Here is a 27,428-nt window from a genome sequence, read left to right on the forward strand (position 1 = left end):
TTATTGTTGTTAGGTGTGATATGGCTGGTGGGTACAATTATTATGTTGTTTTTTTAGTTAATTGATATTTTTCTACAATAAATTTTCTCACCATCAATGGAAAATTAGTTTCGATTTACTTTTACTATCCTTAACTACTCAATTTAAAATAGAAAATTGAAGATAAGGGTAAATAAGGAATTTATTAATATTTTCATTATGGAATTTTTAAATAAGATAGTACAAATGTATTTGTGGATAAAATTTTGTTAGATTTTATATACATTAAAGAATATTTTTGTATATTATAAAAACTCTTTGTTTGTTTTTTTTAAAATAAAATGGAATGGAGTATTTTGCATAATGTGTTTGGTTTGCATATTTATATTATGTTTTACACCATTTGAATATATAAGATACAAACAAGTCGAAGTCTTTTGCTTATGCAAGCTATTTGTGGGTGTCGTTCATAGTAAGGTAACACAGTCAGTTCTTTGCGAAAGAGAAATTGAATTTCACAACCCATATAGACCTTGACTACATATTATGAAAGGTTGCAATATCAGTTCACATAATTCCTTGCCTTAAAGAAAAAAGTGACACGGATATGCAGGGGCGGATGCAGAGATAAATACTAGTAAGGGCTATATTTTCAAAATATACTTTAAAAATATTTTAAGTAATATATATGATTAATAAGGGCTTTAATATAAATATAGGTATAAAATAGGAATAAATTATAAAAATTTATAAAAGAAAATTGTTAAAAAAATAATTCATTAAAGGCTACAACCCTACCCTTTCTCTATGTGGGTCCGCCCTTGCGGATGTGGTATAACACTGAATGAATATAACAATAATGTTATTGTTATTTAATGAAAGAGGAGGTCTCGATGATTATTACTCCATTTCTTAATCAATATATTTAATTTTGAGCTTAAGATATTGAGTATGCACTACTTTTGATTTCTTAAATGATGCAGAATTTTCTTAATCCAAGAATCCTAAAATCTGGATAGTGGTGATCAGTGTCTAGCGGTGCTAGGATTGTTATTATTTTGAAAATCACGCCCTAAGCGAGTCTGGCTTGGTAATATCTAAGAGGTCTTTCGGATTTTAGAAACTGATCAATTGTAATTTATTCATGATTTCATAAATAATAAATGAGAATTTTGAACAAGACCATTTTCGGAATAGATGTTAATTAATCAAGTCACTAGCAGACTTTATTTAACTAATACACATTTATTATTAACCGCAAAAAATAATAAAATTAAATATGAAGCTCGGAATATGAAAGTTCGGGATTTTGCACGTGTGTCTTGGGCACGTGTTCCTTCCTATTTAACAAGATTTATAAATTCTCACATTCCAAAATACTATTAATTAGCATATGGTAAGTTAGGGTGTCGAACCCACGAGGACGGTAGCATCCGTTATGTATTTCCACACTTAGAAGTTTTGGCGATACCGCCAGGCTCTAAATTGGGGGTGTGAACTGAACTACGAAATATAAACAACACTTAAACTAATGTGGGAACTAAAAGAGCAAATAAAATGCAATTAGAAGAAAGCATATAAACTGGAACGCAGATTGGACTAGTTGACAAACCGGGCAACTCAGACACTGGCGAGAGAAATTAACACATGGTGAAAATATGAACATTGGGAAATAAAAACAGAGCAGCAACTTGCATGAGTACTCCTAAGTTCAGAAAATAAAAGAGACTAAGCTTAAAGGCTAAGAAAAATAAACTAAGTGTTAGCTACTAAAGAAATATAGAAAATTAGTATACTGACCCTTAAAAGTGGCTAAACTAATTTACTCCTAAAAGTAAATCAGATGTAAATGAAGGTTTGATACGCTCAGATTTTGCACTGCTTTAAAGCCATTATTTGGTCCATTTTGAGTGTCAAAGTTGCATTATATGTCCATTATTTACATTTTTATCCATTTTGGTATTTTGACGTGTTTTGTGAGAAATGTGCAAAATAGAGCTAAAAAAAGGCATAAAAGCGTCAAATTCTGGAAGCTGGAGCAGAAGACAACCCAGCGGCCTGCTGGACCCATGCCAGCGGTTGTTGAAATTAGTCCAGAGAGCTCTGGAGCTGTCCAGCGGCCCTCTGGGCCCGGTCGCACACGAAAACCTCTGTTCAAACTAGTTTTTTAGGCGATTCTGAAATTTGATCAGGGCGTGGTATTGTTAAGGATATACTCCTTAACCGTTGATAAACTCCTCCGTGAGGTTGCGGGAATCGTTTGCCCGTCGATCGCACACGACAAGAATTAGGGTTTTTGAGAAGAAGAAAGTAAAATGCGTAAATTATCTTATTTCTTGATTGAATAATATGAAAGGTTCCACACATATTTATAATATGTGGGATACGATAATATCTTAACAATAAAGTGTATCAAATCTAATAATATCATAAGCAACAACTATGGTAAATCAATACTAACTTAATAATAAGATATGTCTCGTATCAGCTCCCCCATGGTTAAAATCCACCTTGTCCTCAAGGTGGGAATTACGAAGCAACGAATAGAGTTGGAAGTGAATGCTTCAACGAGGTATCTCCTCCTGGATCAAACATACGCCGAATAGTTGAATATCTCCATTCGCACACTTCTGGCTCCGAAATATGTAAATCGAGATGGAGGAGTCCCAAACTTTTCTCGTGATCAAACTCCAGCTCCTTCACTCTTCTCCTTGTTGTGATCCTTTGAAGCCTAAGGGAAGAATAAGCTCCCAACATGCCACATCCACGAAATCTTACAACGTGTCCAACCCTCTTGGGCTCATAACCGAAGTGTTTCACTTGTCCATCTGAAATGAACATTTTGACAACCTTCATTGGAATAAATACAGTACCAAGTGACACTTTAGCCAGTACTATCACATACATCAAATGCATCTCCACAAATTGTTTCATGGAAGAATCACAACATTCCAAGCAAATTTCCAACACAACCCGTGCATTTTTTTGGAGCACAAAATGGAGCACAACCCTGAAATCCCCTTTCATAACTGGCATGAGAGTAGCAACAGGCAGCAGCATTGTTAATTGGGTATCAATCCTATTGAGGCTGCTCGACGGAGAGATTTCTTTAGGAAATGAAAGTCGTTGGTCTTCGGGGTTGCCGTCTTTATTTTCCTCAGTTGCGTGATTATCATTAGGCAAGCTAGTGACTAGACTTGATAAATTTTCTGTATACGAATTAGTTGCATCACAATCTGTGACTTCCCCTGCTTCTATCTTCAATTTAGAGTCCGTTGAAAGCACACGGTCTTGCTTATCACAATGCTCCTCTTCACAATACTTCTTCCATATTTTTAGCTACATCCTCACCAGTAATTCCCGATTGATCCACCTCCTGATCTTCACAAATTTTAGCAAATAACTCAATATTGGAAATCGCCGATTTCCCATTCATCTCAACGGAATACCTTGAATAGGGTTGGGGTCCCAAGGTATTGGCCGCCGCTGTTCGGTGAGGATCTAATTCTGTCAAGCCATAATCCCGAAGGCCGTACGGGGCCTGACTATGAAGTTCATTACCCTGTTTCTTCAGCATTTCGGCACCATTGATTTCATAAGATTTCAATTCAGCTTGATTAGCAGCAACCATAATGTTTTCAGATTGAATTTTTGTTATTTGCTCTTGATACATAGATTGTCTCTGCCTAGGTAAGGGGTTTTGTATACTTCCTTCACTTGAAACGGAATTTGGAGAAACCAATTTCAAGCCACCACTATGTCATTGTACCTGCGGCTGGATTTGTTGTACCCTCCTGTATCCACCAGGATCCGATCTCTCATCGTCTGAAACAACCCGATTTGGGGGATCGCCGCCAACCACCATCGGTACCCCAGCAACCACCCCACCGGCAGAAACTTCGGCCGCCACGAAACCCCCTGCCTCGTCCGTCGTCGTAGTTGCTGCAAAATTGACATTTGCCTCATCAGATCTGTCGAAACCCGAGGCTTTCATCTTCTCGTAACGTGGCTGCTCCTGACGAAATTGATCATAACGGGATGTGTCAGAATAGCCTGCTCCGTCATGTCGACCCCATGCGTTGTCCCACGCAGGCATGTGTCACCCGGACCGATTCTCCAGCCTATGAGCAGGATTGTCCCACGCCGTCGGTTGTCTGCCGTGATTAGCCTCGCCGCTGACCCCGTAGCGCTGCTACGGAGACGCATCAGGTAGGGGTGCGTGTTGCGGCCCATGCGATAAAGTACCGCCGCGATTACCGCCCAACCCTAAATGAGATTGTGACGAAACTGCAGTTGTCGGTGTCAAAATTGGTTTGTGCCGCACCGTTTCTTCTCTCCCACGCTGCCAATCCAAATATGGTGGATCAGGGTCAGATTGTGATGAAACTGCAGTTGTCGTGGTCAAAATTGGTCTCTCCCTCGCCCAATCAGAATAGGGTGGTTTCGGATCGGGCCTTGGCGGTGGCGCCGCGACGGAGTTTCACCGCTCCAGCCATGCCTCTATGCGGGCCAGCGATGCTAGTACGTGTTCAAAGGCCATGGTCGTCGTATCCCGGGCACAGTTTGATGACGATGAAGCCTCCAGCCCGCGGGTGGTTCCGGCGGCCGAACTGACGAGCGGCTCTGTGCGAATTCCAGCCCGATTCGCTATGCTAGATTGAGCTCATGATGAAAGCACCACTTGTTAAGGATGTACTCCTTAACCGTTGATAAACTCCTCCATGGGGTCGCGGGAATCGTTTGCCCGTCGATCGCCCACGACAAGAATTAGGGTTTTTGAGAAGAATAAAGTTAATTGCGTAAATTATCTTATTTCTTGATTGAATAATATGAAAGGTTCAACACATATTTATAATATGTGGGATTCGATAATATCTTAACAATAAAGTGTATCAAATCTAATAATATCATAAGTAACAACTATGGTAAATCAATACTAACTTAATAATAAGATATGTCTCGTATCAGGTATACACCATTTTCTTCGTCTTTGAGAGATCTTCTTGATGGTACTTTGAACCCCTTAATTAGAGTTTTGTAGAGAGAGTTATGGCTATTCTACCAAAGTCGCGCAGAGGTGTCAAATGCAGAATTTAGACTGAAATTCAATGAATGAAAGAAGACATTACCTTGTGAAGCCAAATCTTTTACTTAACCTATAGGGCATGAAAATTCCATATTTACTATTACTTGGAAGAAACGTTTTACCAAGTTTAAATCATTTTCAAGCCTATAAATACCCCATAACCTAATTCATAATATTTACCCATTCATAGCCTCCAAAATTGGGGAGCTCCCAAGACTCATTCTCCAACCCTAATCCTTGATCTACCATACCATCCACCATTCTTGGCGATTAGAGCAAGGCAAGAGAAGACTAAATATTGCACAACGATTCATCCTTGGGTTTTGTTTGCTTTTTCTTTATGTTTTGTACTTTAATTTGTAGTTTCTGCTATTTGTCCATGAATAGCTAAACTATAAGAATTCTTAGGATGTGTTAGTAACTTTTATTGGTTTATATAATTCCAGTTTTTGGTATCCGTTTTGTTCCTTACTAACTTCTATTCTAAGTTCTGGATAATTGCTTCACGTTTGAGTGACACGTTCGGTGATGATCTATTGACTTGCTACATAATCGTGAGAGGAGGTTGGTGAGTTAGCATGGCTTAGTTTACACTACAATTAGCTTCCTTTAAAACGGGACTGTTAATTGAGAGTGAGGACACTGCGAGGGTCTTAGGAGCTTTTAGGAGTTACAAATGTAGGATTGACGCTCCTAGTATCTGTAATCTACGTTTATGCCACATGGGCAAAACTTATGTGACTCGTTCTATTAAAGTATGAATCGTGCTAGGGTATCATAACTGTGTTTTGTGTAAACCATAATTGTGAAAGTTCTATCCAAGGAATTCCACTCTTTGCATGATTTACTTTGTTTATTTGCATGCTTTGTTTGTTTATTTTTGCATATTTAATTAATTCACCCAAAAACTCTTGTTTCTCTAGATAGTATTTGACGCTTAGTACATGATAGTCAGTTGCAATTATATTCTCTGAGTTCGATATCCCGGTATTGACCTTTAGCTATACTATTTCTGTCTTGTATACTTGCAAGTAGTTGTAGCGCTAAAAAATAGCGCATCAATGTTGAATACAGAAATTAAGTAAGCTAAAATGCCTATTAAAAGTGAAAAGAAAGTATGTACTAGTTGTCTTCTAAATCCTATTATCCAAGGTGTAAAACCAATGGAAAAAAGCCTACAACTAATGGACAAAGAACTTGACTTCTAAAAGCTAATCTTGGGCTCCTAATTAGACTAAAGGTACGAAAATATGAGTAAAGAAAAGACTAAATGGCTGCTACACAACTAACCAAGCAAGAGAAACACCATATCAATACTTAAACTACCTAATCATGCATTGAAAATTACAAATTAAAAGCTGAAACTTAAAGACTCATTGAAGCACATTAAATGCACAAACACTTATAGAAATAACTACTTGAAATAAGCTTTTAAAAAAGTACAACAACAATAACTAATTGTGAGATTGGTGCAAAAGAACTCCAAAAGTTAAGAACAAGCAATTAGAGAAAGTAGATACTACTACTAAATTACTACTACTTCAACCCATGGTGAACAAAGATCTTGACAACTTTGAGTTTAAAATCTCTCTTCTTAAGGAAGAGAAAAAGTTTCCCAGAGAGAGAATTAACTAAACTAAACTAAAGATAAAGTGATCAGTGGTTTTTAATACATATATATCCAATGAAAGATATTTCCCCATCTTTTTTACTCTCCAAGGGAAGATATGGGCATGTGTGGCAAGTGAGATTTGTCCTTGATAACTGTGTTGAAGTAGCTTGGGCAGTTTGTGCCTTCTTTGCCTTCTTCCTCTCCCATTTCTTGTCATTTTGCCCTCATTCTTGCATGTTTTTCTTTCCATGCCTTCATTAAGTAGTCTTCGAACCTAATGCTCCATTCCCTACCAAATAGCATTTTTTCATGCAAATATTCAACATATAGTGCAAATAGTGATCAATTTCGAGTGACGAAAACTAGCCTATAAGAATACTCATAATATCATATTTGGATGGACAATCAATACTACCTCCGTCCACAAAAATTAAACTAATTTACCATTTTGGGCCGTCCACCAAAATTAGACCAATTCTAAATATGGAAAGTTCTAAACAAATACTAACCTTACACATCATTCTAAATGTAGACCCCAAAATCCACTAACATTACTTCCACCACCCTTTCCCTCCCCCTCTCTTACTTTACCAATTGCGCATTAAAATCTGTGTCATTTACAACTTTGTCTTTTTTTTTGGACGGAGGTAGTATTATTTTTCTATAGTACCATGATAATAATAATATGTCCGGACGATCTTTGGTCGATCGATTCTGAAGACCATCATGTGGAATAGTAGATTCTTTGGAGAATCATTAGGGTATCTATTTCTCTCTGCAGAATTCGTGTTTTAGAGTTTTATATGACTATTGCATGATTTAATTCAAGTGCTCTACTTTTTTAACTCCTATATGAAGGAGGAAATTATAAATAAACTCCTATAGAAAGGAGAAAATTATAACTGATGTCAAGAGGGCTCGAACTCGACACCTCATACAATAATGTCTAAGCATTTGCCGCTAGGACAAAGGCTCTGGATTAATTCAAGTGCTCTATTTGTAACATGTAATATTGCACGAATAGATTTTAACTAAATAATCTCCTAAATAGATGCTTCACAAGCAATACATGGTTAAGTTTAATTAGCTTTGATTTTCTTTCGTTCAATAAATTAAAGTTTCACTCATTCTAATTTTGCATTCAAAAGTCACCCGCAAGTGTACGGGTTGTATAGAACACGATAAGTTAAAATTATCAATCCACAAGGACTAAAAGCTAGATTAAGTACTATATGATGCAACTTTGAACACTATCTAGACTTAGGAAAGATGTTTTTGGGTTTTCTTAACTAAGAACAAACAACAAACAAGCGAAAAAAGATAATTAACTAAGTAAAGCAAGTAAAAGATGGTTTTCACACAAATTGAGAAAGGATAGGGATATGGATCAGTTAGTATGGATCAATGGTGTCACCTACAAGTCGGAATGATTGGTTAGACCCTCTCTGAAGTGCATCTAATGTGTTGATCGACCTTTAATGTTGGAGTCTTCTCCCTACAAGTCAAAGTAGACTCCTAAGACCTACGGACTCAAGCCCTCTCTCTAGCACATGCATTTCTCAATCACATGGGTTGCACGGAGTTGTTGATTACACATCTACCCTAATCATGCATTTCTCAATGGCAGCAATTAAGCAAAAGATGTATCTAATTGGCAGCTAAGCAATTAGATAACAAAAGCTCAATAATCAACAAAACCAACAAAAGATATAGATAAGCATTAAACCAAGATCAACCCATGAAATCCATACAAACTTCACCAAATCCCTAAAGAAATCTAGCTACTCATATTCAAATCCATAACATAAGAAATCTCAAAGTAAATGGAAGAAAACATAGTAGAAAGAGAAACTAAGAACTCTCGGATGGTAGAAATGATGGTGGGGAGTCTTCTGATAGGGATATTGACACAGCTGCATGGCCAGCCAGCGAGAGGAACCCATGAGAGCCCGATGATGAAGATGAGACGTCGAGCCAGGAACAGGATCGTGTGAAGCAGCGGGAAGAAGGTCGTCCGAAAAGGAAGAGGAACCTGCCAGATCGTTATGGAGATTTTGTTAGGTATTAGTCTGATTTGCTAGATATTTTTTATTTCCTTTTAAGAATATTTATATTGTTATTTTGATAGAGTCAAATCTTCTTGGGTTTTCTTCTTGATTCTTTTTTTTTTGGCAAAGTAGAGGTCCCACAAGTCGGGATCCTCCATTCTATCAAGTGGAAAGAAGATGACTACATACACTAAAGGGAGAAATGAAAAAGGACCAAAATCAACCACCAGAAGAGCTAGATCAACCCACATCTCTACGTTGGAAACGAAAGTTAGGATATCTTAGCTGGTCCATCCTAACTAGCATCTTCAGGTACCAAGGCACAGAGATTGGATCAAAATATGTAAGGGCAGGGGTCTGGACCCCCCTACCTGCCAGAAAATTAGCAGCCCGGTTTCCCTCTCTGTAGATGTGTGAGAATCGAACATGCCACTGAGCTGTCATGCTCAGGATCAAAGCCATATGGTGTCTAAACTCTGCGGAGCCAAAGTGTCTAGATGACAACAAACTAACCAGGGCAGCTGAGTCCAGCTCTATCCAAATGTGAGTAGAAAGCTCCATAGCCTTCTCCAAACCCCGAATCAGAGCCAAAAGCTCCGCTTCAAAGCTCGAGGATGCAGCTATCGGAGCACAAAAAGCCCGCAGAAGGCCTCCATCAGAACCACGAACCAATCCTCCCTCCCCCGCTGCCAGTGTCGATGTAGAGAAGGCGCCGTCTGTGTTCAGCTTCACCCAATGTGCATCAGGGGGATGCCATAGGACCATGCGCGACCGCAGAACACGCTGTCTGGGGGAGAAAGGCATGAAATCAACCGACGGCGGGCATCCCCTCCAATGAGTCGAGGTGATCCTGCCGACCAAAACTAGCACATGCAGATGATGAGTGACCTGCCAAATAACATGTGAATGATGAAAAGAACGACCGCCATGCTTGCAGTCGTTCCTCTCCGTCCAAAGAAACCAAGCAATCAAACAAGGAACAAGAAAACTAATATGCATGGCGGGAGCCCTCTGGAAGGAGGACCTCCGCCAGTGACCTAGTCTAAGTGCAATATCAGTACTCGTGTGAATCGGTGTGAGCGAGGAAGGAAACCAGGCATCGAACTACTCCCATGCAGAAATCGCCGACAGACTCGAAAAAAAGTCATGGCTGAGAGACTCGACCGAAGGAGACCTACAACACTGACCCCTAGACGCTAACTCAATTCCCCTCCTCTGCAACTTTTCATCTACCGGCAGCCTACCAAAAAGTAACCTCCAAATGAACACCGACATGGTAGGAGTTAACCCCTGGTTCCAAATAAGACCAAAAATTTCCCTCTTCGGCAGTCTAGTCCGGATGCTCTCCAAGGGTGAGGTCACAGAGAACTCGCCATGGCTAGTCAGACTCCACCGCCTCACATCCTTCGCCCTAACTCGATCGGCGTGGCTCTGATCTGGTCTATCACACCGAGAGGTACGCCAAACCTGAAAGATAAACTATGCAGCATATCCTCATCCCATGCATACTAATGCCAATATGATACAACAGCCTGATATTGGGGAGGATCATTTCCCGGGATGCACAGACTCCGGATGGAGCTAGTCCCAAGCCAAACATCATCCCAGAAGCTGATCTTCCGCTCACCTAAGGACCAACGAATATATTCATGCATGTATGACCAAAAATGACGCAAACGACGCCAAGTAGGACTATCATGTGACCAACAAGGAGATGTATGCAAATGACAAGGAAGGATACTGTACTTCTGGGTCATGAACTGGGCCCAGAGAGAGTCCTGAGCTAGCAGTCTCCACCACAACTTGAACCCAAAAGCCACTGCCACGTCCCTGAAGCGGCGAATACCCAAGCCACCCTCATCAAAAGGCAAGCAAATCTGTCTCCAAGAAATCCGTGCAATTTCCTCTTCTCTCCAACTGTACCCCAAAAGTATCTAGCCAAAATCTGCTCCAACTCGTCTAGAAATCCAAGCAGAGGGTTCATAACCTGTAAAATGTGTAGCGGGATGGCGGCCAGGGTGCTCTTAATCAGAGCCAGACGACCCCCATAAGCAAGATGTCGGTGGGACCAGCTGTGGATCCTGTCCATCAGCCTCTGCCTAAGGGGCAACAGATGGTCTGCCCTCCTTGCTCCTCGGAAAATCGGCACCCCAAGGTATGTAAAAGGCATCGCCCCTCTCTGAAATCCTCCAACCTCCTCCACAACGTCAGCGAACTCCATGTGCTCATTCGCCAAAAAAAAGTGTGTCTTCCCATTGTTCACCAGCTGACAAGATATGGCTATGTAGTGATCCTGGCATCCAACCAACTTCTCCACCGCCTCTCTATGAGCCCTTGAGAAAATGATGATGTCATCCGCATAGGTGAGGTGAGTGATCACGGGGGGCTTTTTCCGACATCTATAGACCATCTCTCTATCCCCCTTGCCTCAACCCCCTGGATGACTGAAAGAAGCCTGCCGGGCCAACGTTCACCGGGACAGAAAACCAACATGACGAGATGCATCTCCAGATCATATCCACCCAGGTCTATGAGAATCCCATCGTGTCCAAAACCTTGAGTAGAAATGGCCACTGGACTCTATCATATGCCTTCGCCATATCCAGCTTGAGAGCCTGGTTGGGCGATCTCCCGCTACTCGAGAGCTCCTTCCCCAGGTCATGTATCAACTCTTGAGCCAGAAGAGCATTGTCGCTAAGCAGGCGGCCCTTGATGAACCCACTCTGATTGGGCGCAATGACATGGGGAAGTAGAGGTGCAAGTCTCGAAGCCAGGATCTTTGTGATGATCTTGTTCGTAACATTGCAGAGGCTGATCGGTCTAAAATCTCCCCACGTGACCGGGTTAGGCTTTTTCGGAATGAGAACGATCATGGTCACCGTGAAGCTTCTGGGCATAAACGCCCCACTGAAGAAGTCTCCGACGGCTGCAATCACATCACGCCCCACAGTTCTTCTTGATTCTTTCCCAAGTCGTAATGTCTGAATCAAGTACGGGGAATTCTATAAATTATAGAATTCCCATTTGATCGAGTCATTGAGAAATAAGAATAAAAATCTTTTTCTCATCTTGCTCTCTTTTTATCGACAAACCCTAATACTCAAAACTAGGGTTCATCGCCCCACTCACAACAATTTGTGTGCTCTCCTTCCGATAGGATAACCAGATCTTATAATCTAGTGCTTTCTTGATCACTCTTCCTCTAGTCTGGTTTCATCATGCCATTGGATTGCGATGGCGACGAGGGAACGCCCAGAACCCATGAATATACGATGCAGGAAATCGGACAGATGATATTCGACATGCAGCTGCGACAGGCAAAGTATGGGAAGAAGATGATGGCTCATAAACACCGCATCCAAATCATGAGACTATTTCTCCTCGCAGTGAAGAAACGGTTCAATCCTGATCTTTACGAGGATTACGTTGGGCGACTAGTTACCCTCAGACAGTTGTCTACTTTGGAAGCCTATCAGACCAAGTTTGAGGCTATGCTCCAAAAGGTTTCCCATGTTGGTGACTCCACACTGAAATCCTTATTTATCGCCGACCTTAAACCGGCTATGAAGCAGGAACTCTTGACGCGGTGCCCCGCTACCCTACAGGATGCTTTTACCCTAGCCCAGCAGCTTGCAGTTGGCCAGGCAGCCGCGTCTCCGTTGTACACTCCGAAGTCACCGTGGGACCCGCCCAGTTCAACCAACTGACCCACCCGCCAAAAAGGATGTCCAATCTGATCAGAAGCAGGTCAGTGAGGGACAACCTCCCCGAGACTACCTGGGGTTCGAATCTCGGTTGTGGAGTGGGCTAAGTAGATTGTTGGTGGTGACCGGAGAAATACTCCAGAGCACATGTCTGCGCGAAGAAATTTTACGCACTCATGGCGTGGATGACGACGAGGAGGAGTCCTCACTAGACAACGAAGCTACCCCTGATGACGAAAATGCAAACATGGCAATTACAGGTGATGTCTCCAGGATTCTCGTGCTCTATGTTAAGATCAAACCACGCTCTATTCGGCTACGTGGGCGAGTTAATGGCACAACAGTCTCTATTTTGATTGATGGGGGCAGTACACACAACTTTATTTAACCGGAAATTGCAGAGAAGTTGAGTCTATCAGTTAATGCTATATCTTTGTTTCGGGTATTCATGGCCGACGGAATTTCCTTGAAATGTGCCTTCGCTTGCCTGGACACACCTATAAATTTACAGGGCCATAAGTTCGAGATCGACTTGTTTGTTCTCCAAGTCAAGGGGTCGGACATTGTCCTGGGAGTTCAATGGTTGCAGGATCTGGGCGACATCACAAAGAATTACCAGAACTTTACTATGCGGTTCGACTGGAATGATTAGCCGGTCTTTTTACGAGGCGAGGACGCGCCTCGCACAACAACTTGTTCTCCCTCATCAGCGAGGATTCCGAGGTGGATGTTTTTGAGTTGTTGCCGGTACTGGCCGAAACACTTCAGTCTCCCTCAGGCATCGCCGAGGTTGACTCCAATATTACACAGGTCCTATCCGAGTTTGCATCAGTCTTCGACCTTCCCAAGGAATTTCCACCAGCTAGACGGTGGGATCATCGTATCCATCTCCCAGACGTGACGAACCTATTAATGTGAGGCCGTACAGGTACCCGTACTTTCAGAAGGTGGAAATTGAGCGGCAGATTGTTGAAATGCTCAAGCAGGGCGTCATATAACACAATACAAGCCCTTTCTCTTCCCCGGTGCTCTTTGTGCGTAAGAAAGATGGTTCTTTTCGGTCCTGTGTGGACTATCGTGCTTTGAATGCTGCGACAACCCCGAACCACTTTCCTATTCCAACTGCGGATGAACTCTTTGACGAACTTCATGTGGCCCGCATTTTTTCCAAGCTGGATTTGAGGTCAGGCTATCACCTGATTCGAATGCATGTTGACGACATTCATAAGATGGCTTTTCGCATGCACGAGGGTCATTATGAGTTCCTCGTCATGCCATTCAGTTTAACCAATGCACCTTTAACGTTTCAGGTGGCGATGAACAGTTTATCTCAGCCTTTCCTGCGCTAGTTTATAATCATCTTCTTTGACGATATGTTTGTGTATAGCACCACACTTGAAGACCATCAGCTCATCGGCAGATCTAGGTGGGGTCTGGGCAGTGGCGGATCCAATTAAGGACAAGGGGGTACAATTGTATCCCCAAAATTGTGAGTAGCCTAGTGGTAAAATTTTCATTTTCCTAGCACTAGACCCGAGTTCGAATCCCCTTGTGCGCTATTTTTTGGCTATGCATACTTATATTTATGATTTGTGTGATTGACTATAATCTGTTAAGTAGCTAGTACTTTGTACTCCTATTATTAATGTTTCTAACTAATGTATCATTAAATATAATAATTTATTATTATCTTTTTATTTGTTTCAGTTTTTTTACGTATGAATATATTATAGGTTGTAATCATTCAAGTATTATTTATGTGTCTAACTAATATATATATTAAATATAATACTAATATATTATTTGGATTTTCATTAAACGGGGTTGGATATAATCTTTACTACTATTTATGTTTTTTAATTATGATCATATACGATGCATTCTATTTTAATCAAAAATTTTAAAAACTTTTCCTGAACTTCTAAAATAAATTCTCCATTATATAATAATAATAATAATCTATTTTTAAAATAGTGAAATTTTTCAAGTAATAAAACACAAAAAATTATGTTTTATACTATATAATAATTTAACTCACTTGAAAATAAATAATTGAGGTAATAGAAAAAAATAATAATTAAGATAATAGAAAAAAATTTGTTTGAATATTAATTCTCTAAGTTAATGTAATTATTTATCGCACCTCAATCTAAAATTTCTGGATCCGCCACTGGGTATGGGGGTCGGTCGACCCCACCGTTGTTCCCAGAGAATAGCCGGATAATACCTTTCCTCAGCTGCCGACCCCACGCCGCCGAAGTTCTGGCCCAGGCAGCAATGGCAGCAAACATGTCACCGCCTCTGCCGAGAAGAAGAAGAAGACGCAAATTCCAATATTTTAGTACTTGGGCTTTACAAATGGGCATGCCTTTTATTAATTGATACCATAATTAAATAAACCCAACTTCCAATAATTTTAACCTATTTAAATATAGAGAATGCAAAAGGTTGTTAACTTGATGTACAGACTTGGGCGAATATTATAACAGGAAAAAGAACACCCTTTCATTCTCTACCCAAAATTTATATCGAAGAGAATTTCAAATTTTAGGCTTTAGGGGTTTTGTGCTACGGGTAGAATTTCGAAGGAATTTCTTAGCAATTGGCGTCAACATTATTTTTTGAGAGTTTCTTGTATCTTATCACTTATTGAGGTATTTAAAATCATCATTCAAGTTTAAGTTGGTACTATTATTTGTTTTTTTCTGTTTTTACAATTCACATTACAGTGCTATAAAATTGATCAATAATTATTATATTCTCTAATTTAAGTAGATATAGCAATTATCATTGCAGCTTTGCTTAATTGCTTTTGAATATTCATTGATATTGTTTACCTTGTCCGATATTAGATTAGAATGTTTCATATAATTGTTTAAATATAAATTTTAAATTTGTGTTACATTGTTTTTAGGTTAATGGATAAATTTCTGAAGAAAAGACCTTAAGTTTCTATCGGTTCTTCAAGTGCTAATGTTGAGCAAGAACCAAAACAATTGAAAAATCATGTGGTAGTTGAAAATAATCTGGACAAGATTGAAATTGATAAAGAGAAAATTAAAGCCGACCCCGGATTACGAGACCCTATAGATAGTTTTGATGTGAATATTCGTGACCGAATTCGTAGAGAATATGTTGCCAAAGGTCCTTGCCAACCAAAAGGCCATAACTTTCCAAAAAAACAATATGGGAAAGATAAGAGAGGTTTTAGGGATGTTTGGTATAAAGATTATATTTGGCTTGAATATAGTACGACAACAGATGCTGCGTATTGTTGTTGGTGTTTTCTTTTCAAGCGTGGTTATTTAACACCAGGAGATGAAGCATTTGTTGGTGGTGGTTTCTCTAATTGGAAGAATGCTAATGAAAGATTTAGAGCTCATGTTGGGTCAACGAGTAGTGCACACCACAAAGCTAGAATTGAATATGAATATTTTGTAAATCAAAAGCAGAGTGTGACTTACATTGTGAGTAGAGTTGATTCAAAACAAGAGAAGGAATATAGGATTCGTTTTACTGCAACTCTTGATGTTATTCGATTCCTTTTGAATCAAGGTTTGGCTTTAAGAGGACATGATGAGACATCAACTTCTTCAAATGGGGCAACTTTCTAGAGTTATTATATTGGTATAGTTTAAGGAATGATGAAGTTGGTCAAGTTGTATTGAAAAATGCTCCCGAAAATAATCAAATGATTGCTCCATCAATTCAAAAAGAAATGGTTAATGCGTGTGGAGTTGAAACTACAGTTGAAATAATGAAGGAACTTGGTGATGGATTATTTTCCATAATGGTTGATGAGTCTCGAGATTGCTCGGTGAAGGAGCAAATGGCTATTGTTATTAGATACGTGAACAAGAATGGAGATATTAGAAAGATTTTTAGCCTTAGTTAATGTTAAAGAGACTTCATCAAGATGCTTGAAAATAGCAATTGATTTTTTGTTTTCTAAGTTGGAATTATCTTTGTCAAGATTGAGAGGTCAGGGATATGATGGGGCTTCAAATATGAGGGGTGAATTTAATGGACTTAAAGCACTTATTATAAAAGAAAATCCATCGTCATGGTATGTCCATTGTTTTGCCCATCAGCTTCAATTGGTATGTGTGGCAGTATGTAAGGCAAATCAACATGTTTCTGACTTTTTCGGATATCTTAGCCCGATTGTTACAGTATGTGGATCTTCTGCAAAAGGGCAAATAAACTCCGACAAATTGAATATGAAAGAATGGTTGAAAGGATTGAGAAAGGGGAGATCACTTCAGGTAAAGGTCTAAATCAAGAAACTTCTTTGCATAGACTGGGTGACACTCGATGGGGATCTCATTATATTACTCTAACTCGTCTTGAAACATTATTTGAAGATGGGGTTGATCAAGAAACAAGTGGCAAATCTAAAGGGTTGCTTCAAAAGATGGAAAGCTTTGATTTTGTGTTTCTCATGATGTTGATGAAACATTTGTTGGGTATGATTGATCCACTATCTTGTGCGCTGCAATACAGAGATCAAAATATTTTGAATGCAATAAATTTGACAGTGACTGTGAATAGGGATGTCAATGTAACCCGAACCCGCGGGCCGGCCCGAATAACCCGATAAAAATACAGGGTTATGGTTGTAATTTCGCAGCCCGAATTTAAAATCGGGCCATTCGGGCTGACCCGTTCGGGTTGTCGGGTTATGCGGGCTGACCCGATCGGGTTACGGGTCAGCCCGTCGGGTTGAAGGCTTCTGCACCGTGAGCAGTTTTTGTAACGGTCATAACTTTCTCTACAAAGCTCCGATTGAGGTGTGCAATATATCCACGCGAAGCTCTTTCGAAGACGAAGAGAATGATATGTATTAGAGGTTTATCAGACTTCAAAATTGCGAGAAACATTGACTCAAACAAGGCTGCTGCACATCCACATATTTTGTGTACATTTTCTAATCCATTTTCTATCATTTCTCAACAAACATGTAAACATACCAAAATATAGAAATATAATCAAAATCATCCAAGACAACCATTTAAAACCATGCAAAATCCAAATACGTCAACCGACTATAAAAGATTACGAAAAAAATCACTATGTGGTTCATGGATTCATAAATACTCGTATATAAAAGCTTTCTTTTAGTATATTTCCAATATAATAGTGCAAAGTGTTTTGACGCCGCTTCGTCATTTAATTATGCGTACTTTGATGATTCTTAAAACAAAGATAAATTATTATTACACTTATTTACAGCTGTAATAAATTAAATTTGACCAATCATAATTCAAGAAAATTTAGAGTTACTCCAATTAGCTAGAATCTTGATAATTCACTTCTTAACAATTCAAAATATTTTTGTTACATCTACGACATACCTCTCACGTTATGAAAATTTTATTTAATTTTCTACGAATTGATTTATGTTTGAATTTTGAAACAAAGTGTTGATTTATATTTTAAATACATAAACATAAACATAAACATACTATTCATAGATATTTTGTAAATAATTATGTAATGAATAAGTTATTTAAATTTAAATAACTTAATCTTTTTTAAAAATATTAAAGAAAATTAAAAATACATATTTCATTGTTGAATGATTAATTAAAAATATGTATATAATTAAAGAATATTTAAAATACGTATTATTTTTTTGAAAATATTAAAAGAATTAAAAATACTCATTGACCCGAATAACCCGGTGGGTTAGCTCGAAACCCGAAGGCTTAGGGTTAGGGTCGAACTTTTATAACCCGAAAAAATCATAACCCGAATAGCCCGTACCCGAATGCCCCGACAACCCGAACGGGTTGGCCCGATTGACATCCCTAACTGTTAAAGAGGACTTGCAAGCATTTCGAGAATCTGGATGGGATGATTTCTTGCAAGAAGTGGAAGCATTTTGCAGGGCAAATGAAATTGATGTTCCTAACATGGATAAAGTTGTTCCAAGACAAATTCGTATGAAGAATGATGGACAAAGTATTACAAACTATCATTATTATCGTGTTGAAATTTTTTATCAGGTATGTTTGATAACTAATATTCTTATTTATTTAAACTTTGATATTAACTCCTCACATAATTTTTTTTCACAATCAGGTTGTTGACATAATTACTCAAGAAATGAGGAATCGTTTTTCTGAGTCCAGCACAGGCCTACTCGAGTGTATGGCATGTCTTGATCCAAGAAATCATTTCTTCAATTTCAATGTCGATAAACTTGTTCATCTTGCCACCCTTTATCCGGAAGACTTTTCATCCATGGAGCTTAACTTGTTAACTAAACAACTTCAAAGTTTCGTGAGTAATGAAAGAAGAGATACACGTTTTTCAGATGTTGAAGATTTGGGAACTCTTTCAAAGAAGATGGTTGCAACAATGAAAGATAAGATTTTTCAATTGGTTTATCGATTAATAAAATTGGTCTTACTTTTACCAGTAGCTACAGCATCCGTTGAAAGAGTGTTTTCTGCAATGAAATTTGTGAAGTCAGAGCTGAGAAATAGGATGGGAGATGACTGGTTGAACGACAATTTGACTATATATAGCGAGAAGGAGGTGCTTGCAACTATTCCCAATAAAAAGATTCTGAATCGCTTTCAGAAAATGGATACTCGAAGAAGCCAACTATCTCGCATAGCATAAGATTGTGGTATTTATATTTTTACGTATTTTTGTTTAGAGATATTTATTAAAATATTATATTTATAATCTTGATCGGTTCGACCCCACGATTATTGATTCCTGGATCCGCCGCTGCATCAGTTGCACCTTCAACAGGTACTACAAATTCTACCAGATCATACTTTCTTCGCAAAAAAGTCAAAGTGTGCTTTTGGGGGCCACACCATCGACTATCTTGGCCATATCATATCGGCAGGTGAGCTCCACGCCGATCCGACGAAATTGGAAGCTATGAATGTGTGGCCCATGCCTACGACAGTAAAGCAACTCAGGGGGTTTCTTGGTCTTACTGGCTACTACCGCAGATTTGTTAAGAATTATTCTATCATTACTTTTGCTTTGACCGAACTCATTAAGAAGGAGGCGTTCAACTGGACCGAGTCCGAAGCCACCAGCTTCGCCACCCTTAAAGTCGCCATGTGCTCGGCCCCGGTCCTTCGCATTCCGGACTTTGCGATGCCTTTTGTCCTTGAGACCGATGCATCTGATCTAGGAATTAGCGTCGTGCTGCTCCAAGATAATCACTCTATCGCCTACTTTAGTAAGAAGTTGGGGCCACGTCGACGTTTGGCTTCAATGTACCACAAAGAGCTCTATGCTATAGTCGAACCTGTTCAGAAATGGCGACAATATTTATTGGGTCGCGAATTTATCATCCGCAGTGACCAACGAAGTTTAAAGGATCTTCTTTCTCAAGTGGTCAAAACTCCCGACCAACAATTTTACTTACGGAAACTAATGGGATTCAAATTTCGCATTGGGTACAAGTCGGGCGCATCGAATAAGGTCGCGAATGCTCTGTCACGGCAGACCGACGAGTCGCACGCGGCTGATTCGGCCCTTCAAACCTTGTTTACCCATCCGGCAGCAGTTTCTAAGGGCACGCCCAGGCACATATCTCGGTTCGGGATGGGCTTATATATTTTAAGCACCGTTTATTTTTCTCTAGAGACTCAGTTGCAATGAATAACATCACAAACGATTGTGAAAAGTCGTTTGATAAGTTGGAAAATCTCAATGAATTGAAAATTAGAGAGATAAAACTCATTATAATATTATCTTAAAAAATATACTATCTTTTTAGTCCAAAAAGGATCAGACATTTATATAGAAAAGAAAATTCTAAACATAAGGAAAAACAAAATTTAAACGAAATAAACTAAAAAAAGGCATAAACTAAAAGAAAATCTCTAATTGATAATTATAAGGAAAGAACTAAAGCCAATAAATATTAGTCAATAATTTTTCATCTACTTACTCTGATTAACTAGCAAAAATATATTAAAACAATTTAGAAAACATAAATAAAATATAATTTATAAAATGAAAAAAAAGAGTCAAAATTAATTATTTTCAATCATGTATTCATCACAAACCCAGTCCTTACCAGCAACAACAAGATGTAATACAGTACAAAATAAATAAATAAATAAATAAAAACCAGAAAATGAATAGTTGAATTTTGATACTGCCATAATGGATTGCTTGTAAAACATTTATAGTGTAGAGCCTTTTCAGTCTAATAATACATGCTTTTAAAAGGAACAGACATGCTGCATGCCATATATGACTCATTTCAAAATAATCAACTAAAAGAACCAACGATAAGTACATTAAACACAAATGATATCTTCCGCATGGGGACAAAAGATCCATGTACTAAGTGGCGCGGATCCAGGATTTATCATCTGGGGGTACGAGTCGTATGATAGATAATTACATAACACTTAAAAAAAATAGAAAATAACGGTAAAATAATATTTGAAATATTATTCAATTTTGAACTCGTGTATTTTAAAACAAAATAAACTAAAAACTAAACATAAAATCTAATTTATTTTTCTACGAGTCTTCATTTCCTCAAAGCGATGGGCTATATCATCATCAGAGACTTGTAGAAACATTTCTTTCTCAATGAAAGTCACCAAACAATCATTCAAAGGTTTATCACCAATTCTATTTCGCAACTTATTCTTCACAAACGCCATTCAAGAAAATACTCTCTCTACACTTGCAGTAGCAACTGGAAGAATCAAAATCAACTTGATAAGCAAAAATACAAAGGGGTAAGCCACATCCCTCTTTGTTTCAACAAACTTCATTGAAAGAGAACTAAGATCTTGCAAATTTTGAAAGTCATTATCTCTTCTCATATCCTCCATGAATATATCAAGTTGACAATCAAGAGACCTCAAATCAATGCTTGAAAAATCAGAAGGATAAAATGTTGCAAGTTTGAGTACACTTTCTTTGTCAAAAGAAGAGAAGTCATCTCTAGGCTGAAGCAAGCCATGCATCTGATCAACTCCATATTGACTTCATCAAATCGATTGTCAAATTCTTGAAGTAATAGATCAATTACCTCTATAAACACATCAATGCGAAAATGATGACGATAGGAAACTTGTTGAACAAAACGCTTTGATCTTCCATGAGGCACATAACAAGCTTCCAAACTGGAACAACAATGCCATGATTATTGCAAAATGAGATTACCTTGTACAAGTGAATCTCCCATCTATCCTCCCTCGTTTTTTGTAGTTGACTTTTGGTTAAAGAAACAAGCCTCATAGCATTAATTATATCTTGATCCCTTCTTTGCAAAGCAAGACACAAATTGTTAGTGTACCCAAATATAGTAGTCATTAGTTGTGCCATAAAAACAAAGTCAAATGACTCCATTGAGTACAAAATGCCTTGAGCTTTGCACTTATCATCCGATTTAGAGCCATTCTTTCCAATAATCATAAGAACCTTAACAATTGTAGAAAATAGGTCCATGACATTTAAAAGAGTCTTGTAGTGAGAACTCCAATAAATGTCCCCGGGCCTCTTCAAACCAAGTTCTTGATTTAACCCAGACCCTGTTTCAAGTTCGTCAATTTCCAAGGCTTGAGCAAGTTTTTGTGCTTGAATTTCACGAATCAATTCTCGTCTCTTGCAAGAAACTCCTACAACATTTAATAAATTTGCAATCGTATCAAAAAGTCAAGCACATTCATCGTTCTTTTTTGCAATGGCTACAAGAGTCAGTTGAAGTTGGTGGGCGAAGCAGTGGACGTAGTAAGCACTTGGAGTATCTTTCGTAATCAAAGTCTTCAATCCATGTATTTCACCCTTCATGTTACTAGCCCCATCATATCCTTGTCCTCAAATCTTAGATGGCCTCAATGAATGTTCAATAAGCAATGGTATGATTGCACTTCTAAGAGATAAAGCTATGGTATCACCAACATGAGCAAGACCAATGAATATTTCCACTACCTGTCCCGTTTTTCTTTGAACATAGCGTAGGAAAAGAGATAATTGTTCCTTTTGGGACACATCACTTGATTCATCAGCTAATATAGCAAAATAGTCAACACCAAGTTCTTCCACAATTCGCTTAGTTGTTTCTTTAGGACAACAATTGATAATATCCTTTTGAATAGTTGGAGATATCAATTGACAATTTCCAAGAGCATTTTCCAAAGTCACTTTTGAAACAACTTCGTTATGTGTCCTTAACCATTTCAAAAGTTCAAGAAAAATTCCTCTGTTAAGGGATTCACTATTTTTTCTAAGTCCACGAAAGCCCAAACCTTGTCGCAGTAGATAACGCAAACATGAAATTGAAGCCTTCAAGCGAATGTTATATTCTTTTATGGTCACCTCGATGGCATTATCAAGAGAAACAAGAATAGACTTTTTTTTGCAATCTCTTAAGTTCACATATTTCTCATAAGCAAGATTGTGAGCACTTTTTACTTCGGCTTATTCCACGACTTAAATCCTTTGTTCACAAATGCATCTCTGGTGGAGCAGGAGATTACGCGTGATCAAGTTATATGGAAAAATAACTGACCGAGTGGATCAGTTAGCAAATGTCGTTGCCACTTGATCAAGGCGCTTCTCTCTCTCACAAAAATATTTATTATAACTCCCTAACAGACATCCTACTTCTAACAGCAAGCGGCAAGTACGGGGTTGATCCCACAGAGAAACTGGTGCGTTGAGTGTGTGTTTAGTGAACAGGGTTCGGCTGCTGCCACGCTTTAAGTTAGGAGTTTTAAACTATTGGATTAAACTAGGCGGAATATAAACTAACTACTGGATCAAGTGATTCATCATGCTGGAAAATAGTGAACCGATCAAGTAAGCGACAAACTAGAATAAAGGATTTAACTATCTAAACATGCTACGAATCTACGAAACACTTTTCCATTCAACATAATGAAAGTTCAACACTAGATCTGGGATTTTTTATAGATAACGATTAAATTAGAATAGTAGACGAAAATTCCGAAAATAAATAACTTTGATTTTTAACTCAAACAGAAACGTGAAGAAGCGGAATAAAAAACAAGAACGTTTCTTTGACTACGCAATAAAACAAAATTAAACTAAGCAACTAGATCTAGAGTATGAGAAAGTGAATAAGGCCGAGAGATCCTCGGTCGGAAACTTGTGACGGCGCCGAACATATCTGGGTTTCTCTGTCTCTCCCTTCGGTCGCTCTCCTTCTAACTGACCATTTCTACTCTCTAACCTAGGCTATTTTGGAACTTGGAACCAGGAACAAGCGGAAACTAAAACTAAAAAGGGAGAAGAAGCTCTCCACTATGGCGCTGCGTCCTCCATTTATAGGCTCTTCACAACAACCTCCAGCTATGATAACAACTTTGGCAGTGAATATTCGTCCTTGCTGGGATTGCGTGCCTCATCTGCTGATACGTGTCCTCCTTTTCTGTTTCACAGCTGTAGTCCTTGATAACTGATCGAGGATCGCTTTCCAGCGCATCGGCCATACGTGTCCTCCTTCTGGAATGTAGTGGTCCCCCCGCTAACTGCTTGATCAACCCACATGGTTTTGGCCTTTTTCTCCTTCTGCGCCAGCTTGATCAGCTTGGCCTTGCTGCCCTTGGTCAAGCGGCATTCCTGCACAATTAACACTCACTTTGTGCGATATACTGATCAAGTAGCCTACAATTTACCCCTAAACTGATGCGCGATAAAATTGTTCAGATCTTTGTCTCTTGACTCGTGAGCTTTTCATTTTCTTTTTCCAGTTTATATTTTTAAAAGGTTTTTAACTTAGAACCCCTAGGACCCTACCCTAACACGTTACTCCCCTAAGCCCCATTACTACCGAAACAAAGACCTTAAGGAACTATCTTGTGCAATCCGATTCGAGGTATTAAATGTGTAGCAATTACTGAGTGAACAGTCCTAATATCTCTGGTGAGAAATGAGTGACCGAGTGAATCCAACAGTTGGTTTAAATTGAGCTATCTTGACGAACTGACTCCTTGATCAAGTGAACGCGAAAGGGAGGAAATATAAGCTGCTGGCAAATGGATTGACCTCGACCTCGGGTATGATTGTTGGAAGTTTATTCGGTTTTATGCATCTATGTGAATATGTGTCTTGTGTTTTGAATATGTGAATAATATTTCAAACGAGTAAACCATGCCTGAAATTTACCTTATTCTCTTTTTCTTTTATTTTTCTTTATACTTGAGGACAAGTATGTTTTACCTTTGATAAGGCGTATTTCATGCATCGGTTTAGGGGTAAAATGTAGGCTACTTGATCAGTTTATCGCGCAAAGCGAGTGTTAATTGTGCAAGAATGCCGCTTGACCAAGGGCGCCAAGGCCAAGCTGATCAAGCTGGCGCAGAAGGCGAAAAGGGACAAAACCATGTGGGTTGATCAAGGTGGTGATCAAGCAGTTAGTCGGGGGACCACTACATTCCAAAAGGAGGACACATATGGTCGATGCGCTGGAAAGCGGTCCTCAATCAGTTATCAAGGACTACAGCTGTGAAACAGAAAAGGAGGACACGTATCAGCAGATGAGGCGCACAATCCCAGCAAGGACAAATATTCGCTGCCAAAGTTGTTATCATAGCTGGAGGTTTTGTGAATAGCCTATAAATGGAGGACGCAACGCCATAGTGGAGAGCTTCTTCTCCCTTTTTAGTTTTAGTTTCCGCTTGTTCCTAGTTCCAAGTTCCAAAATAGCCTAGGTTAGAGAGTAGAAATGGTCAGTTAGAAGGAGAGCGACCGAAGGGAGCGACAGAGAAACCCAGATCTGTTCGTCGCCGTCTCAAGTTTCCGACCGAGGATCTCTCGGCCTTATTCGCTTTCTCATACTCTAGATCTAGTTGCGTAGTTTAATTTCGTTTTGTTGTGTAGTCAAAGAAATGTTCGTGTTTTGTATTCCACTTCTTCACGATTCTGTTTGAGTTAAAAATTAAAGTTATTTATTTTCTAAATTTTCGTCTACTGTTCTAGTTTAATCTTTATCTTTAAAAAATTCTCAGATCCAGTGTTGAACTTTCTATATGTTGAATGGAAAAGTGTTTCGTAGATTCGTAGCATGTTTAGGTAGTTAAATCTTTTATTCCAGTTTGTCGCTTACTTGATCGGTTTGTTATTTTCCAGCATGATGAGTCACTTGATCCAGTAATTAGTTTATATTCCGCCTAGTTTAATCCAGTAGTTTAAAACTCCCAACTTAAACCGTGGTAGCAGCCGAACCCTGTTCACTAAACACACACTCAACGCACTGGTTTCTCTGTGAGATCGATCCCGTACTTGCCGCTTGCTGTTAGAAGTAGGATGCATGTTAGGGAGTTATAAATATTTTTGTGAGAGAGAAGCGCCTTGATCAAGTGGTAACGACATTTGCTAATTGATCCACTCGGTTGGTTATTTTTTCATATAACTTGATCACGCATAATCTCCCAAATGGCGCCGTTGCCGGTTGGTTATTTTTCCATATAACTTGATCACGCATAATCTCCCAACTTAATTTGTTTTTCTTTCTTTTTATGAGAATGTACCACCGCGGAGGACACTGGAATCATCCTCTTATCCACAGAAATACTAATGCTCATTGGAGAGTCCGGGAGGCCGGTGTAGTAACCACTCGTTACAGAGCCGCGTTAGCAGCAGCTGCTTCGTCATCAACTGCTGAGCAACTGACCAGTGAGGAGGAAGGAGAACAGACCACGCCGCCTAAACCACCACTATTCGAGGAAGCAGAAAAGCAGCTGGCCGTCGTAGATAACGATTGGGGAATCAGCTCCCTACACGCTAATGACGAGAAGGAGCCCACTCATGCCATCACAGTTACCCCAGGAATACGGGCAATCACAGTCAAATCGGGGGTGCTCGGGGTGTTATCAAATTTCTATGGACCCTCGAAGGAATGCCCTTATGCCTTTTTAGAAGAATTTTGTAGATATTGTGACATTTAACCCGTACCGACTGGGTCCACATCAGAAGATTATAGGCTCAAGGCGATACCCTTCGTTTTGAAGGGTGATGCAGGAATCTGGTTGAGAGGGCTGTCAGAAGGCTTAATTAGAACCTGGGCCGAGTTTCGCATGATCTTCCTAGACCGTTTCTTCCCAGCGTCAACGACAAGTGCCTTAAAAAGAGAAATTACAGAGACAAGGAAGGAGTATGATAAGCCTCTGGGCCAATATTGGGACAGATTTCAAGGACTGCTTCAAGCGTGTCCGAATCACAAGATGGGAGAGCTAGAGGTCTATTCAACCTTCTATGGTGGATTGACGGTGGATAGCAGGAATGATCTCAACTTAGCTGCCCAAAGGGATTTCTCGAAAACCCCGTTCAGCCAAGCGAAGAGTATTTTGGAGAGGCTAATTGAAGCAAAGAGATCGTATGAAACCTCCCGCGGCCAGTACAAACGAGGAGCGGTGCACGCCGCAGAGGCACGAAGCGACGAGAAGATGGAGGCTCAATTTGAGCAGATGGAGAAAAAACTACTAGAAGCAGTAGAGAAGTCCAGAGCGCCTCCACCGCCTGCTCTCAATGAGAAGCCATATGTGCCACCACCGCCGAATGAGCACCATTATTATTATTATTGTGAGTTTCCTCCTGAAGCGGAGCCGCAAACTCAGGTGAATGTTGTCGGCCATTGGAACTCAAATGGCAACAGGATCCAGGGAAAGCAGATGGATGCTCCGTGGAGAGATCATCCTAATTTTAGGTGGAGTGATCAGAACCCAAGCCAACCGCCTCCACCGTCGACACAACAGATACAACCCTCCGAGGGGCAGCTCAATTGGCCCGCTCGAAGTCAAGAGAGACCACACAATAGAGCAAACAGAATGCACAGTGGTCAAGCAAACTGGTGAGGCGGACCACAAGGCAGTTGGTCAAGCGGTGCCCAGGGCAACTGGTCCGGCAGGCAGCAGGAAGGGAACTGGGATATAGGCACCAAGGCCCCCAGCCAAGCAACTCCGGAAGGCAACCGAACAATCAAGTGGTGAGCTATGTTCTGCCACATCAAAGAGGAAATCAACAGCACCCAGGGA

General features: G+C 39.6%; 2 protein-coding genes across 2 annotated transcripts; one reads left to right on the plus strand and one right to left on the minus strand.

Annotated features, from left to right (window-relative positions):
- Positions 1 to 16,147: 16,147 nt before the first annotated feature.
- Positions 16,148 to 19,059, plus strand: LOC121760671. The gene is made up of 5 exons (XM_042156308.1): positions 16,148 to 16,279; positions 16,383 to 16,495; positions 16,603 to 16,694; positions 16,794 to 16,990; positions 18,514 to 19,059. The coding sequence occupies exons 1-5, from the start codon at positions 16,148 to 16,150 to the stop codon at positions 19,057 to 19,059; spliced, it is 1,080 nt and encodes a 359-aa protein (XP_042012242.1).
- Positions 19,060 to 21,086: 2,027 nt separating this feature from the next.
- LOC121760672 lies at positions 21,087 to 23,885 on the minus strand. The gene is made up of 4 exons (XM_042156309.1): positions 23,759 to 23,885; positions 21,728 to 22,049; positions 21,461 to 21,554; positions 21,087 to 21,395 (listed from the first exon to the last, which is right to left on the minus strand). Exons 1-4 carry the CDS (start codon positions 23,883 to 23,885, stop codon positions 21,087 to 21,089), a joined length of 852 nt encoding a protein of 283 aa, XP_042012243.1.
- Positions 23,886 to 27,428: the final 3,543 nt, after the last annotated feature.

This window comes from Salvia splendens, chromosome 13, assembly GCF_004379255.2.
Source record: "Salvia splendens isolate huo1 chromosome 13, SspV2, whole genome shotgun sequence".
Lineage (NCBI taxonomy): Eukaryota > Viridiplantae > Streptophyta > Magnoliopsida > Lamiales > Lamiaceae > Salvia > Salvia splendens.

Excerpts from the sequence above, each read along its gene's own strand:
- LOC121760671 (XM_042156308.1), top strand. The coding sequence starts at position 16,148 with ATGGTTAATGCGTGTGGAGTTGAAACTACAGTTGAAATAATGAAGGAA. Across the intron at positions 16,280-16,382 it reads TGGCTATTGTTATTAGATAC|TTGGAATTATCTTTGTCAAG; the intron begins GTGAACAAGAAT and ends TTGTTTTCTAAG. Across the intron at positions 16,695-16,793 it reads GAAAGGGGAGATCACTTCAG|ATGGGGTTGATCAAGAAACA; the intron begins GTAAAGGTCTAA and ends CATTATTTGAAG.
- LOC121760672 (XM_042156309.1), bottom strand. The coding sequence starts at position 23,885 with ATGGCCGATGCGCTGGAAAGCGATCCTCGATCAGTTATCAAGGACTAC. Across the intron at positions 22,050-23,758 it reads GACGAATATTCACTGCCAAA|GAGTTTCTTGCAAGAGACGA; the intron begins GTTGTTATCATA and ends TAAATGTTGTAG. Across the intron at positions 21,555-21,727 it reads CTAATGACTACTATATTTGG|TTTGGAAGCTTGTTATGTGC; the intron begins GTACACTAACAA and ends TTGTTGTTCCAG.